General features: G+C 32.2%; 1 protein-coding gene across 3 annotated transcripts in view; it reads right to left on the bottom strand.

Annotated features, from left to right (window-relative positions):
* Positions 1 to 230: 230 nt before the first annotated feature.
* The window catches only part of ck (unconventional myosin-VIIa ck), a 64704-nt gene continuing 47518 nt past the window's right edge, over positions 231 to 17416 (bottom strand). For 2 of the 3 annotated variants that reach the window (XM_089236399.1, XM_089236400.1), the window contains exons 40-47: positions 16463 to 16549; positions 13937 to 14043; positions 13678 to 13796; positions 13160 to 13226; positions 9734 to 9850; positions 6633 to 6716; positions 5894 to 6013; positions 231 to 4833 (exon numbers count right to left, since the gene is read on the bottom strand). In XM_089236399.1, coding sequence (XP_089092525.1) covers positions 4744 to 4833; positions 5894 to 6013; positions 6633 to 6716; positions 9734 to 9850; positions 13160 to 13226; positions 13678 to 13796; positions 13937 to 14043; positions 16463 to 16549 — 791 coding nt within the window. In that variant the 3' untranslated portion in view covers positions 231 to 4743. Of the gene's footprint in view, positions 4834 to 5893; positions 6014 to 6632; positions 6717 to 9733; positions 9851 to 12150; positions 12232 to 13159; positions 13227 to 13677; positions 13797 to 13936; positions 14044 to 16462; positions 16550 to 17416 lie in introns of those variants that run through there. The other variant, XR_016193224.1, reaches the window with a different exon arrangement.

The following is a 17416-nucleotide window of genomic DNA, read 5'->3' as shown; positions in this document are numbered from 1 at the left end:
AACCAATAAGCATATCGGTTACACTAGAGCGAATATAATCAATAGGCTTATTGGTTGGTTTTTCAAGTTGTGTAAAAGATCGTTTATCAAATTTATATAGTGTAATACTGGCATAAGATTAGGACAGAAAAATTCCTTTTTTTAAATTCCGTTAACAACATAGTCACAAAAAGTCAATGCATAAAACAGACGGAATCAACAGCAACTAAATTTTATTAATTTTTTTTATATAAAAAAAAGCATCCAAATAATAAAATTTATTACATAGCTAATATATATAAAGAGAATTTTACACAATTCATTTCCCATAACTCATGTGATCTTTTAAACAAATTTAATATATTTTTATATCCATAGTTTTTATATAATAGATACATCAATAAAGTGTGTGTGTGAGCATACATGTACAAAAAAACAAAGTTAACAAAATTTATTTTGCACAAAATAAATAACTTTGTTCAGGTGGGTAAAGGGTAGAGGTGTGTTAAGCAAATGTAAAAATCTACACATGATTTGAGTCAAGAAAATTTCGGGAAGCAAATCCATTCCAACTATGATTTAGACCAAGTAAAAAGTTCCTAATTCTTATTGCGTTAGAATCATATCAGTTTCAGCATACTCCGATATAATTTTGATTCTTTCATTTTGATTCTTCATCTAAATACTAGTGTTATACAAATAGGGTACGAAGTTCAAAGTACTGAGAGGTGAGAGCAATAAATACAGGCGAGCCCGCTTATAACGAAATAAAATATTATGAAGTGTGTATCAGTTATAACAATTTCTTTTCCCCGTCCCAGTGGACCTGCAACACCAAAATAATGTTAAATACATTGCTTATAATCAATTGCCATATTTATGAGTATTTGGTACAATGAAGTTTTTGGCAAGAGTAGAACTTTTTTCCTGAAGTTCCATAAAATTGGAAGTTTTTTTTCAGAAAAAAATCTGAATGAGAAGTGCTACTGTATTATTCAGAGAAAGGCTATCGCCGTCTATAGCTATAAATACGCTGGTTAATTTTCAGAGCCGCTCAAATACAGAAGGATTTATACAACTGTAGTGTAGTTTATGTCAATGTTTCTCAGTTTTGCGAATCCCAAGATTCTCTAGAATAGTCAGATAAACAACCAATTCAAAGCACCAAATGGGCACACATCATTATCAACAGCTCGTCTTTGACAAAGGGTGGCAACACACATTTTGTGACCCACTAACTTGCAGTTAGATGGCTTTAATATTTTATTCAAACCTATGTGAATATTGTTTATATTTTTGGCATATGTGTAAAATAATTTTCATTTTAAAATTTAATTTTTATGTCTGTCTAAAGACCAGCTGTACGATCCTCGTGAACCACCTCTAACCTCTAGTCTGTGCACTATAGGTGAGTAAAGGTGCTTTAAGTGGATCCCGCTCATTACACTCGAGTATTCATTGTGCATCGGTTATAATGAATATCAGATATTGAAAATGTTTTTCACATTCTTGTGTAACTTTGTTATAAAACTGGGCTCAACTGTATTTGTTTATTATACAAAAAATATATAAAAAATCTAAAGTCATATTGAAAGAAATGAACTTGAAATAAGGTCACATCCCACTTTGTGAAACAAATGAAACTGAGCTTCAACATTCTCTCAATACAGTGTTACTTCAGCTAACGTACATCTTGGCTTAACAAAGGGGTTTTTTTTTTTTTGCAGTATATTTATCTCGGCTAACAAATGATGTGGATGTGGTTTCACTCACTAACATATCACCTCATATCATTGTGAGCTGAATTTTCACTCCAATCATGATCAGAATTGTTACTCGTGGCCGATGAATTAATGTTAGTCTAAGAATAATTTTTCAGATGAAACTTATATTTCTTTTTCAGGAAACTTTTGAGTCTATTCATGTAAAGTAAAAGATTAAGAGAAAATGCATTTAGAAAAGGAGTGTAGACTTCAATGTTCTCAATTTTAGGTCTAATCTGTGTATGTTACTTGGTCTGGTTGTGCTCTGGCTGTTCTGTTACTGCGAAAGCCCAATGTAAGACAGTCTGGTAGGTGCCAAATCCACGTTTTTCATTGTTAACATGTGATATACATGACTATACTGTACCTCAGAACCATACTATCATATGCCCATTTTTTTCAATTTTGAGATATTACTGTATTCTTGTGTAGTTCTCATTCAAGTCCATAGTATTGTATTTTAGCTAAAATAATTATTACAATTTAAAAATTATTTTTTAGCTAAAATACAATACTATGATTCCCAAACTACAGAATGAGAACTACAAGAATACAGTAATATCTCAAAATTCACAAAAATGGGCATACGATAGTATGGTTCTGAGGTACAAATGTATAGTAGTTGTATATTGGATTAGTGCTCCATGTGACGAGAGAAAAGAAATTTGAGAGGGAAAACTATATGATAACATAGACATATACACTTTTTTCTGTCAAACTTTGAAAAAAAAAGGATTATTGCATTATATGGTGGGATGCTGTGGTTATAATTATCATGAAAAAATATGCCAAATGGTGATGACCCTGAATCATGCTGTTTCTTTTCTGACTTCGGGCAGAAATCTCCAGCCACTTTGTGAACTGGCTAGTCAAAGCCGGTAATTCAGACATTGGCAGGGTCAATTTACAACAAAATTGGCCAATTCCTGAACTGGCCGATTTCAGTCTTTGGCATTAACAAAAACATGAGAAAGAGAAATAAGTTGAGCACATCACGTAGGACAGTGGCTCTCAAACTTTTGACACCTGCGGTGCCCCATAATGGTTTAGTGGATATTTTTTCACTTATAAAAAAACACTTCAAAGCATAAATAGACATGCAGATGAATATCTCCACCTTGCTGCGATGCCTTTTAGTAGGCCCGACGCACACTTTAAGAAAAACCACTGACGTAGGAGAACGCGTAAGACTCTGTATAGGGTGTAAAAAAATAAAATATCTTCGGTTTTTACCTTATAAATTCTCATTTTATCCAATTGTAACAACTGTTCATCTTGGTCTTAGTTCAGTATTATTATTTTTTTAATAGTGTTTTATATAACGAATAAATTTAGGCCATTCCTGGATTGAATTAAACAATTTTCTATAGAAACCTATGAAAAATGTTTCAGCTAACCAATGATTCTGAAACAAATTATCTTTGTTAGCCAAGATATCACTGTACAACAAACACACTTTTTATAATGCTGTAAAACAACAATACAATTTGGCTCTCAGTAGGATCAAATCAAATCCATTTTAAGTTTATGAAAAAGTTTTTTTTGTCTATTAATGGCCTCATAAAATGGGTCAAAACAGGCAAATCATTAATAACTATGTAGGTGTTTTTATTATTATTGTAGAAGGTGTGCATTCATTATCTCAAGGTAACTAAAATTCTGGTTTGGAATGGGTGATTTCAAAAAATTGATGGAAGATTTCAAATTCTTTGCACAATAAAGTTGGTTATCGGTGATGAATGTGCAGAATATGTCAATGTGGTTTGATTTTTTTTTTTATTTTTAAGCAGATATTTAAAAATTCTAAAAAATAAATGGACATTTCCAAATTCGTTTTTAAAATAAGCTGGGATGGATAGCAATAAATATCACTGGGATCAAGATGGAATAATGAGCTCTCCGATATCATATATATATTCGATATTTCTTTACAAAATCTGATAATGCAAATCATAGATAAGTTGTCATACACTGGTGCTTGTGTGAAATATAAAGTAAAAGTAATGACAAAAAAAAAACTAAATGAACTTATTGATGGAAATGTTCATGATTTACACCTTTGTTTTTTCAACACAGTATATTAGACACAAAATGAAAGGTCAGAGAAAATTGAAAACCACGTTTTTCGCAATACTTGTATATGGCTAGGGCCATAACTTGGATATTTTATGTGTATGGGGGCAAACATTATTTTGCCGTCAGAGTTCAATGATTTTATAACATTATTTTTGTTCTTTCCCAAAATCTGCTGCTTGGGGCAGTTGCTCCCTTTGTCCCCCCCTCCCTAGTTCTGGCCATGATTTAGCAATGAAGTAAAAGTTTCCTACATAAAAATATAGAAATTATAAACATACTTAATAAATTAAAATACAAAACTTTTACGCAGTTTTTACAATAAAAACAGCTGAATATCTTATTTTGATAAAATATCACAAGGGCGAGACAAATGGACGGTAGAATTACAAGAATAAGTACAACTCGATACATGAAATCAATCAAGAGTTTGACCATCCATTGATTATATCTCTTAAGACAGCTGAGACCAAGTTTTAGCTACCAGGAATTTTTGTCTGCCTAACATTGACTGAGGTAAAAATTGTTGTCGACCACTTTTAATATAATCCTGGAAATGATTGAGGGTAACTAAATAGAAATAAATCATTGTGACCATCATTTGTAGATCAGGGGAAAAACTAAAAAATTTGTTCTGTATGTTGGCTCAGTGCAATTTAACTAAATGATTATGATATTGAAATAATCAGTCTTATATACTTTCATTGGAATGATTCATGAAATGCAACTCTTGTGGAATGATTAATACGTGTTTTCCTTTGTCGATTGAATACTTTTTCAGAAAACTAAATGAGATTCACTTACAAGTTCTTGTAATTCAAGTCAATACAGTCATAAATACAATGTTGGAGTCATTATAATATCTGTGAGTAGACAACATAGAACTATCACGTGCACTTTCATTGTAACACTCTGCACAAATACTCCATTATTGTTTCATGCGAATTGTTCGTTGTTTATTCATGCTGCTTAACATGAGGCTGATGTAAGAAGTCAGAAGATCATCCATCTTGTAACCCTGTGCATTACAACAAATAAAATTATTGTTAGTAATTTCACTGCATATAATTCAGTGGCCATTCCAGGTAAATTTATGTACTTTTTATTGAAATTACACTTCACTGTAATTCAATCTAAAACATATATAGATATCAAATACACTGCTACTTTGAATTACGCCATTAATTTTTGTTCTAAGAACATACATGCTCGACCCACGGGCCAAATGTGGCCTGTAACCTCAAACCTAATTTTGTAAAAAATTAACTAAGCGGCACATTCTCTGATTACTTAAGTGACCTGCGGTACATTTCCAGATGACTCAAGCAACCCGTGGCATGGTTACAGAATACTTAAGCTGCTTGCAGTGCATTTCCAAATCATTTAAGTGAAACACAGTATAACAGGACTCACATTTATACTGCTTTTCTCTATTTTTTAATTCAAATATCTCAGTGGAAATTCACTTGGAAGCATGGAATTTTTTTGTTGCTGGTCTCGGGAGAGACAGGGCAACAACTTTTTCATTGGGTTTTAAGCTGAGGGTATCTGTATAAAACATTTTTATTTTAATAACTATACAATCTCTTGCAACATGAATGCCGCATCTGAGTTCTACAAGTTTATTTGGATACCTTTTCTAATTGGAAGTATGCTTCTTAAGAATGTACTTGTACAGTTGACACTCATTATAATGACTCCGTTGTAGCCACCATTTCATTAGAGACAATCCCCTAGTGTTTTCATATAACAACTATCTTATATTTTTTCCTTTCAGTATTACGTCCATTTTTGATGGAACAATGACGGTCGACATGAATTTGGTTTTTTTAAGCAGGTTTTTGATAATTTTTCTTTAAGAAATGAGGATAAATAAAGTAGGGAAATATTCTTGAAACCGATAGCATAACCAACATACTTTTTGATTTGATTAGAACCCTTTGAATTCCCAAATCATCAAAAAGCTTCATAATTTTAAAATATTTTGACTTGACAATTTTTTTAATTTAGAATTGTGGATTCACAAACATGAATGAATTTGCAGGTTCGTTAAAATAAAGTCATTATTAATTACTTACCAATGGTGTTTCACAAAGCAATTTATTTCCTCGCACGAGATTGCCAATCGTCATATGGAAGTAAGTGTTGCCACTGCTCCAGTTTGAAATTCGAGTAAAGGGGTGGGTGACTAGGATATCCTGGAAATAATCAATAATGTGTTACCATTAATATACATCAAATTTAACATGCATATATGGGGAAAAACCCTAATATAGTTAACCAATACCAAACATGTGTATGTTATGCTATTATTTGTGAATAAATGAAATAAAGAGTTGCATTAATAAATTCAGTTTTTCTTTATTTTGATCTGTATAATACCTCGTCCTATGCACGAGATTGCTCTATATGCGAATATAGTCCAATGCTGTTTTAGCGAATACCGTAATAGCAAAAATCTAATTTTAATGAACACTTTTCTAATTCCCAGATAAGTTTACTTAGAAACAATGCAAAAACCTGCAATTCTTTTATAACAAAATTTCTCGTTATAACGAAATTATTTCTCCAGTCTCTTGGAGTTCGTTATAATGGGATTCCACTGTATAAATGCACTAGAATAAACCAACTTAAACTTTCAAACACAAAATAAACTTAACTTGCAGAGCACTACTGTAGAAGGAGCTTTCATTTTCAGGGTATTGTTTAAACTTGTAGGAATAAACTGCTAACAGTAATTTTAATCGCATGATTCTAAATACATCATAGGATGTTCAAACATTTCAGAATTTTTATAAAATTTTGAATGCCACTTACTTTTGTAGCTGGATCAATTAAACTGACCCCATGCTTATTAATGGCGATTAGAAGCTGCTCTGGAAGTGTTGGATCCGTTGTTTGCTAAAAAAATCAGGAACATCAATATTATACACAGATATTGCTTGTTCTTTCACAGTTAAGGTAGGAAAAATTACCAATAGTCAATCGTTTGTTACTACTCATTTTTAACTGCATACCAGGGCTGTAGTGTGCCTTCCTGGGGCCAACTTTTCCTTGGGGCCTAACTTGAAAGGGTTATTATTATGCAAAACAAATGTAAACTTTTGTGGAGCTCCCCCCCCCCCATTTGGCTCGGGACCCAGGGGCAGTGTCCTGGTTGTCCCAGCCTAGTTACGGCCCTGCCGAATACCTTTAATCCTCAACATAAATGCATGTCAAATGTTCTTGAAAAATTTGTAAATATGACAGTGGTTAACGTTAAACTAGCACAAGAAAATTAATCTTCAATAGTAAGATAAAACGTTTTCGAAGACCTTCAAAATGAATGCAGAGAAAATAATGGAAGAAACTTTACAAATTCTTTGTCATGATTCGAAAAAAAATTAAAAATAATTAATTGGTACAGTCGAAACTCATTATAAATATCCCTTGCATTCCACAGAAAATAGACAGATGTAACCAGTTATAATTGCAGATTTTAATAAATTCCATGGATTGAAAAATTGCTCAACATAGCTCTAATATTTCATAATGATCTTTTGATGAGAGATTGAGTTCTAATGAAATGATTATAAGAGATTTTATAACATTTAAAAATTTCTCTATCTGTAATTATTACTATGTGTCATAACTAGAGTAATAACACTTTTAACTTAAAAACCAGGAGCAAATACGGGGTGATTATAAAAAAACTATCCCGACATATGGGCTCCTAACTATCATACCATTTACAGAAACTGAATGAAATTTTGGCATAAGGTATTTTGAGGTATGCGCTCAAGAATGATATGGAAAACAACAGTGTCACTCTAACAGTTACGGTTACAGTGAGAAAATTTCGAAAATATCAAATGGCAACACCAAGTTTTTTGTATTGGAATGCGATCTCCATACTGAAAAACACTAAATAGCGTTGGAATGGCACCTGTAGCACGAAAATCCCTGGAGCTAGGCAAGGAAAAAGTAAAAAGGACTTTGCCGAGCACCAGAGCATTAATGTTCGTTTCATTCGTCACACCGTTTCTTCGGCTGAGATCCCAGCCTGATTAGTCCTCCACAAGGTCATGTGGAAAATTTGTGAAACACAATAAAATGCTTTATTTTATGCTGCTTCTCTGTCCTTATTGGTTGTCCTCACTTTTAGCCTATCTACCGCCGGTGATTTTCATGCTACAGTTGCCGTTCAAACGCTATTTAGGGTTTTTAACAATGGAGATCACATTCCAATACAAAAAACTTGGTGTTGCCATTTGATATTTTCTCACTGTAACCGTAACTGTTAGAGTGACACTGTTGTTTTCCATATCATTCTTGAGCGCATACCTCAAAATACCTTATGCCAAAATTTCATTCAGTTTCTGTGAATGGTATGATAGTTAGGGGCCCATATGTCAGGATAGTTTTTTTATAATCACCCTGTATGTTTATTTTCCACTGTGGATATATATATTTTTATATTCAAAAAGGAATTTTTCTGATTTATTAACAAACATTTTGGGTACAGGAATCGTGTAACAGAAAATTGTAAAAAAAAATTTAGAGAATGGGCACACACACAAGATCAAAAATTCATATTTAAAAACCCTGGAAGCGATTATCAAATGATTGGCAGGAAGGAATTCAATGGAAGCGATTTGCTGTGTGTTAGAAAACTACAATTGATTTTTGGAAAGCTGCTAAAGATCAAACTGCTCTGATTTAGGGATGGAATCCCAAAGTTTGTACAGCATATAACCATTTCTGCAGAATGGTAAAATTTTCATAATCAAAGTCTGATGTCAAAACTTATATTTATATGCAAAATTAAGGCCTGACTTACTAATTCAACTTACATAGTTTCTGTCAGTCTCACCTATCGTGTAACTTGTATTGCTGTATATCAAGTATACAACACGAAATAAGCACATTTCTGACATCAATGCATTAGGGCCATGCACATACTGTATTCCCTGCATTATCAGGCATGCCAGGAAAATTTGAGTCAGAGATTCTGAAAAATTCTTATCTTCATTCTAAAAATCCATTGGCTGAATGCATACATTGATCCTTATTGAACCTTGCTTTTCCCAGCATGCCAAAAATGGGCCAGACTCCAACATTTAAGAAACTGGTATCCCTCGATTTTTACGGCATGCTGGTTGATGCAAGAGAATAAGCGCATACATCGCACAACATATTCCAGCATGTACTCATTCAAGGAAACAGATATTTTCTGGATTTTATGGCGAGCTGAACTCTGAAAAAAAAGTCATCTGGTCTACACTGCGACTTGAACCCAGGACCTCTTGCATCCCGGGCAAGCATGCTATTATCTACACCACTGAAGGTACGACCCTGTCTTCCTTATTTTATGTACTGTGGCATGAGACTCTGAAGTAGAGGCATTGGTAGCCCCCCCCCCCCCAGTTGGGATGGTAGAGGTAGACAGCCTTTTCTCAGGCAATTTATATCAAGGAAACAAAATATTTGTTTCTTTGGTACATGGGGCTGAGAAAAAGCAGTCTATATGTACTCATTCATTAGAAATTCTGTAGAGGAATTCTGTGTATGAGGTGCATGTACAGTAAATAGTAGTAGTATACTTAGGTAGTAGTAGTTGTATATCAAGTATCACATGTGTTCCAACCCACAAACAATAAAAGTGACAATAGAGTCTCTACATTAGTCCTAGCTAAATATTTACCAAAATACTCACGTTTTTGTTAATTCACTCTACATTGAAAATGTTTTCTCTATGATAAAATTTTCTAAATAATTATATTTTAGATGAACAAAGTTACTTATTTAAAAAGACACTAAATTGTATATTACATTTTTTAAATTAAAAAAATATATATATATGTACATATTTTGTTCATTCAAGGTTGCTAAATTGTCATGCCATTTTATACTTTGTAAAGTTGATTAATAGCACTTACTTTTACTTCAAAGAAAGCAGAACCAAACGTTGGCCAACTGTATATCATTTTCAAGAAGCGAATTTTACTTTCCTCTGGACTCAATCCAGCATCTTGATTGTATGCACTAACTATAGCCTGTTCATGTACAAATAAACATGTACAAATTTGCGGCAGAAATAAACAGAAAACTTGATAAAGGTTAAGGAAAAAGGAAATACATACAAGGATGGATAGGAAAGTCCCTTTATCTTAGAATAACTTGGAAACTGTTGATCCTAGAAGTATACTCCCAGATGGAAAAAGCATGTGAATAACATGTAGACTTCAGATACATCATTCATATTGCAAGGGGCTGTATAGTTATTCAAATAAAAAATTAACTTTTTATACAGACATTCTGTCCTGAAAAACCCAGCTTGAAAGGTGTTGCCTTGTCTCTCCTGAGAGAAACACAAACTTTTTTTTAAAATCAATATTTGCTGAGATATTTAAATTCGAAAATTGGAGTAAAGTTCATTTAAAATTCAAATATTTCAGCAAATATCTCTCATCATTTCTTAATATTGCACTTAGAAACATGGAATTTTCTTAGTTGTGCTCAGGAGAGAAAGGAGAAAAATTTTCTTACTGGGTTTTTGAGCACAGGGTGTCAGTATAGAAAGTTATTTATTTTATTTTAATAACAACCCCGTGTAACATGAATGATTTATCTGAGGTGTTCATGTTATTTGGGTACTTTTTATAAGTGGAATCAATGGTTCGAGAGTTATTCCAGGACAAAGAAACTTTTCTTGCACCCTTTATATATTCAACTAAAATATAGCACAGGGTTTTTGTTGTCAAATCTATTAATAAGCATTCTGCATGTGATGTCTGTAATGTGATCATGCATACAGACATTATACTGCTGAAATTGGAACACAGGTTGCAAACATATGCATATTGTGCATGCAATCATGATTAATATGTAAAATTATATTCTAAACACATTAACAAAAAAAGCAAAATTTTTAAATATATTTTGCGAAAAATAAATTTACGTGGCAACATCTTTTTACAAAAATCAAAAGGGTTTGTTACAAAGAAAAGAAAAGGGACATTGTTCTCTCCCTGACTTCATAGAATTTTGGAAAAACCAAAGAACATTCAAAATTTCAATATCCAAGTTGCATCAATTTTTTTTGTTGTTGAATATTATTTTAAGTTATTTCAGGCTAAAGTTTGCAGCTATCTTAATCTTTCATCAATTAAAAAAAATCTTACACATGATAAAATGTGTAATTCAAAATTCAAATCACACAAATATTGGAGTCGCCTCCTTTTTCGAAAGAAACCCTTGAATGCTGAAAGATTCCGAAATGAAAATAGTTTATGAAAGACAGCATATATAGTCAAACTTGATGAATTGAATTTTTTTTTGGGGGGGGGGGGGAGGAGAAGGAATGAAATTAACCGAAATTGTAATTGCAACTATCCAATTCATCAATACACTATTCCCAGATGTTTATAGACATGGTAATTGCAGTTTTAACTGTGGATTGTTGTACTTTAGAAATATATGACATCCATATTTCTTATGGACATCTTCTTCTCAGCCACCTCATTCATTGGGCATTTTGCCTGTTGAAGCCTCGTATTTGTTTGAATAAATAGCACACAAAATATATTCAATTAATAATGACATATACAATTGAAAGAAAGTGTTGTAAATAGAAGAAAAATGAGATAATTAATGATTTTGGCAGACAGAATTTTACAGTCTATCATTTTAATGTTTTTATCAGAAAAATCAGTGAAGTGTTAGGACATCACTCTTTAATTAAATGCCCCCCTCTAGATTCAAACAATTGCATTAACCACATTTGGACATAAATTATTTTTTTTGGTAAACAACAGCATTTCAAACAGAATAATAATGGAGATGAATCATCAACACTCTTTGAAGGCATGTGGCACAATACCAATGCTCAAACATTTGAATATTCCACCCACTGTATTTTTCCTCCCTCTAGCACAGTGGGGGTGCTCTTATTAGGTAGCATATCAGTAAACGCTGACTAAGGAAAAAAATGTTTGAAGGGTAATGAAAAATTCTGAGAAATGATATTTAGCAAATGGGATATCTGAATAAAAAGAGGTTAATCCATTTTTATAAATAATTTGAATCATTTGGAGGTAAAAAAAAATAACTAGAAAACAGTTTTAATAGTAAGATAAGAAACTTAACCAAGTTCAGACTGTATAGGAAAGTTACAATATTCTAGTCAGCTTTTATTTATGCCACATGATTTTCTATGAAGACAGGCTATTGCATATTCATGCCCATGCAAAGAATCTAATAAAAACAAAAAACCACTCCACATTTTATTGGAGCGGCAGCATGCATGAAGAATAAGGCAAGTTCTTCACTAATTTCAAATTTAGAGCAAGTATACCCCTTGCTGAAAATACTTGTGTATGCACTTGCTTCATTTACTTGAATTTGAGACCTCACGAAACTACAGCCCCTTGTTTTCCTGGTAATGCATGTAATAAAATTTTTTTTGAATAGCAGAAAAAAAAATCATGTATTAGAGTTTTTATAAGTATATCAACTTCTGTTATGTGTATTTTAATAGAATGTTCTCACCCTTTCAAAAGTTCACATCCTGATGCAAATCAGTTGATCATAACTGAACTTCAATTAATAACCCATTGTTTAAAGTTGTTCATGTTTTAAGTAATTATTTTTTAAATTTAATAGAGAAGAAAATAGATGATAAATCTACATTTTCAAATGTCACAATTAAAGAAAACTATTATTGCAACTAAACTGAATTGCATTGAATGTATTGCAAATGCAATTCATACATGAAATGGAAAAAATATATATACATACACACATTACATATATATATATATAATTACTTTACATCAGTAAATGTAACATTAGTTTTCATTAAGAATTTGCAATAATTATGAAATTAATCAAATATATGTAACACAGTGGAAGCTTGGTAAGACAAACTTGCTTAATATGAATTATTTTTCATGTTGGACAATCAAATTGCTGTTTTGTCAGTTAATGTAAAATATTTTTGACATTTCTTCAAATTTGTCTTAATAGAGTTTGATTAAATTGCTAGCTTAGGTACTTTGTGTTCAGCAACTAGCATTCAACAGGGAAAAAAACAAAGCATGCTTTCTTTGAAAAAAATCTTTCTTAAATATATTAATAAACTTATTACTAAACTTGCTGTTCAACATAAACTTTTTTAAAAGAAAAATTCAAATATTTTCATTTTTATATTATTTTGCACTTATAAAAGTATGGGTTTTTCTTAATTCAAGTTGCATGAACAAAAAATGTGAATAATGTATTTAAAAAAAATGTTTGTTCTTAAATAACATTTTATATGATTCAGTTATGGAATTGTTATAGTTACAATTGAAAGATATATTTACCCTTTTCCAGTCACTTGAATTTTGAACTTTCAGAAGGTCTGCAGGTACCATTTCTCTCAGTAAATTACTGTAATAAGTTGGCAAAGAAGAGCTCATTACAATAAGGATATTAAAAGCCAAATTCAAAAGATAGGTAGCATAATTCCAAGGATTGAAATTTGAAGCATTGAAACTTGGTTTTAACGGAATTCTATTGGTATCACTGAATGAAACTAAATCATAGGCATGAACCATTACTTGTTAATTTGAATTGCCTTACAGCAATTGACAGGAGTTAAATAAAATTCTTACAAACTTAGAACTAGCATATTAAATATTTATTCAGGCATGTAAACTGGAGATTTGTCCAGGCTTGCGGGAGAAAGTAATCAAATTTGGCAAACAGTTTCACCAAACATATCAATATCCATTGAGACTAGGATGATATTAGTTGAGAGTTCATATTTCCTCACCCAACACTATTTTAACTCTAAAGGGGAAAAAAATTGATGTAAGTAATGTATGAAAAAAAAACTTACGGGATAGCTTGAAGCTCCATTTTGCTTTCACCATAACGGACTCTATATATTAGAGCTGCTAAACGAGCTGCTTCTTCTTTTGTGCACTTGTGATAGCCCCTGAGTAGTTTTGGAAGTTCCTTAAAAATGAAATAAAAACCAATTAAAAAGTTTTAATTTAAATATAAATGAAATAAAAATATAAAAATGAAAGAGTATCCTAGAGGAATTTAAATTTTTTTTATTTTAAAAGAAAAAAAATTTTATTGGCCATCTTTACTTGATGATAATGGAAAATTATATCAGCATTTCGGTCTTTTCCAGGAACTGTGTTAGTCCACAGCTTTTTCATGAAAAATACTTGGTAAGTGAATTGTGGAAATGAACCTATGCAAAGAATACAGTATAATTAAAACATTGGAAACAGATAATGTTTTCCACATTTTTAATAAATTCAAATTTATTTCTCATGTACACATATTACACAGGTACATGAACTGATATAATTACATGGATGTAGATGGGATGAGGGAGAAAAGATCATGATATCACCTGACAAGCTCCCTCATCTGGGTGAAAAACAACTGCAAGAGCATAATACATTAAGAGAACAATCATATTCTATTTAATTAAAAATGTGTTTACTGTAATCACACACATATATACTCTCACATATACATATATAATGTGTATATATACACAAGTAAGTGTGTCAGTAATAAATTATGCTACAAGTTCTTCATGAACATTGGCAAACTATTGTTACGAACTATAGACGATAGATGGCGCGATTCGTTCGATGGCTCTCAAAATGTCGAAATCAGTTGATACCGGTTTCGGTCTAGCGCAGAGACATGCGATTGGCGGAGAACTGGAGGGAACATTCTAGAAAGTCCCCCCCCCTCCAGACAGTGGTCCAATACCCCCGTACAGTGGTGCCACCAAATTGGAACTGTAAAATTGAATTTGGTGGAATGTTCTTTTTCTCGAAGTTTCTTCGGGGTTATAAATAGTGTAGCGCTCACAAGATGGCAGGTTCAAAGAGACTCGAATAGAGAGATTTAATGAATAGTCAATTTGCGAGAAAGTTGTTAGCTCTCTGATTAGCTTGTAAATACGTGTAAGTTGCTGTTCTGTAAATAAATCTGTGTTTGTCTGTCGAACCGCTTCTTGTTTTGCAATCTCGAAGTCTTGGGAAAAATTATGGGAACACTATTTATGAGTATCAGGGATTGTGGTGGGCAATTCTAAATTCTGGATTTATGAGAAATTAAATTGTTACAGAAAATATTAGTTCTGGCATGGGCTGGTATCAGATGAATATGGGATCTAGTGCTATATCAATCAGCCTGATCTTAGAAAATATTATATTTGTTTGCAACTGAGGAGGTTTTTGTAGACTTATTCAATGAAAGGAAAAAGTTTCAGACTACACAGTTATTGTTACTACAGCCGACGCTCAATATAACGACCTCATTTGTCCTATAGGAAACGGACATATATTGGGAGGGTCATTATATCAAAAGTAAAATGTATATGATAGTTGTTCTATATATGAAAGCATTTGGGACTTAAATTACTGGTCGATGTAATGGAACGCTTGCTATAATGGGGATGGGGGGGGGGGGGGGGGAGGTCATTAGGGGCCGTTCAAGTATTAGTTAAGCAAATTTTTAGTCATTTTTGACCCCCCTGTCAGCAAAATTTTGTCATCAACTCTGCCCCTCTGAATCTTACTCATATTTTCATAAAGGGTGGTTGATGACGTAAGCATTATCCAAACCCCTCCTCCCTCCTTGTCATCAAAAGTCAGCAAATCGGAAACCCCCTCCCCACCATCGCTGATGACGTAATACTTGAACGGCCCCTTATAACAAGCGTCAAATGTGCTACTAAACCACACATACACTTTTTCCACATTCCTCTGGGGAACTTCTAACACATTGGTACATGTTGGAATGTGCATGTATGTTTTATGAACCTGAGGTGAAGTTAGTTTCTGTGTAATGCTTGTTATGTGTAGTGCTGCCATCTGCCATCAGTTTTCTTAACTATGAGTAAAGTGTAATGATTGTATACAATTGTATAGTTGTAGGCCTATTGCTCTCTGTGGTGAGACTTTTTAATGAGATTGTCTCGCATTTGTGCCTCAAAGTTGGGAACCGATTATTTTTACTGGGAATTCATCCTCAATGTTTCTTCAAAATTAGTGGTCAGCATCAAAAGTTGACCAGCACTGGCAAAAGTATATACACACCGCCATTGCAGAAGAATACTTACCTACAAAATATAAAATAAATCTCCCCCCCCCCCCCCGCTCACATAGGCATAAAGCTATTGGAAGGATTCAAAAATATTTTGGTGGGGGAGGGGGTCAAACCCAATATTTCTATAGGTACTTGTGAAAATAGTGGGGGGGGGGGGTCCTCAAGGCCCATGCGCTCTGACACTACAAGTTTACACCTCTGTCTGATCATCCTAACATGTACTAATGTTGGAGAGACAAAGGTGACATCACACCAACAAAAACTACCCAGAAAAATTCAAGCTGATAAATTTCATTCTTATTGTTTTTTTCATATTTTACTTCATACTGCTTGAAGCAAAGGAAAAAAAAGTTTATTGATGAAGAAATGAAATAAAAATATAAAAATGAAAATATTGTCTGAGAAGCAGAAGTTGGATGAGTCAAACAAGCAGCATGAACATAAATTAACAAATCATATGAATCATACGCTTGATAACAAATAAAAACAATGTTTCCAAACATATTTTTCACACAAATGAATTCAATAAAAAAACTCACCATCTCTGGTTGGCCTAGCCTTCCTTATCCAATCAGTTAAATGTCTCACAAAGTCAAAAAAGAAATCTCCTTCTGGCACACTTATTACTATGAAATAAAATAGCATACCATTAAAATAACCATACAAAATACATAAAAGTGAGAGTTGCAAAACTATATTTGGTATGAGAAAATACAGTAGCATTTGTTTATATACATGGTCTGTTCGTGGTTAAGTTTGTAGTAGCTACATATCAGAAGTTCGTGAGAAGCACATGTGTACAAATTTTCTGAATGATTTTGGAAAAAATACTGACAAATATATTTTTTAAACTGAGATTTAAATTCAAAATTAGAAAAAATATTGGTTATACCATCATCAATGATATAGAACAACTGCTTACACATTTTGAAACTACATTCTCAAAAGATTCCTTGCCATTGTGTTTTATTTATTATTTTTTTATATTTCATTTATTTATTGAATTAAAAAAATAATAAGCCATGATATAATTTTTTGTTTTGCATAGATGTAGTTATACGTCTGGACGAGTATTTAAAATTTGGCTTTGATGAATTCAAATATTTGCTCATTGATTATAGAATAGAGATCTTTTTTCCACAGCCATCTTCAATGAGAACTTCTTCCAGCAATTGAGAATCAACCACGACAGATATAGTTGCTTTCACTGCAAACTTAACCATGAACAGAGTTAATAACAAAAATTAAACATTAACTGAATAACATAAATTATTTACATTAATAAATGTAATAATATAATATTATAAATTAATTAATAACATAATATTATAATGCATGGATATATGTTTTAGTTACATATATATATGATACATAATTTTTTTTTACTTGCTATAAATTTCTAAATTTTTAGCTACTTTATTTTGAAGATTGCTTAGTTTCTATATTTTAAAAGTTTTATGTTCTCATCTCATTCCAGCTCATATTGTTATGCT

Source organism: Pholcus phalangioides, unplaced genomic scaffold (assembly GCF_987345545.1).
Source record: "Pholcus phalangioides strain wild (caught in Gottingen) unplaced genomic scaffold, Ppha-v1.0 ptg000009l_1, whole genome shotgun sequence".
Taxonomy (NCBI): domain Eukaryota; kingdom Metazoa; phylum Arthropoda; class Arachnida; order Araneae; family Pholcidae; genus Pholcus; species Pholcus phalangioides.
This window is presented reverse-complemented; position numbering and strand designations above follow the sequence as displayed.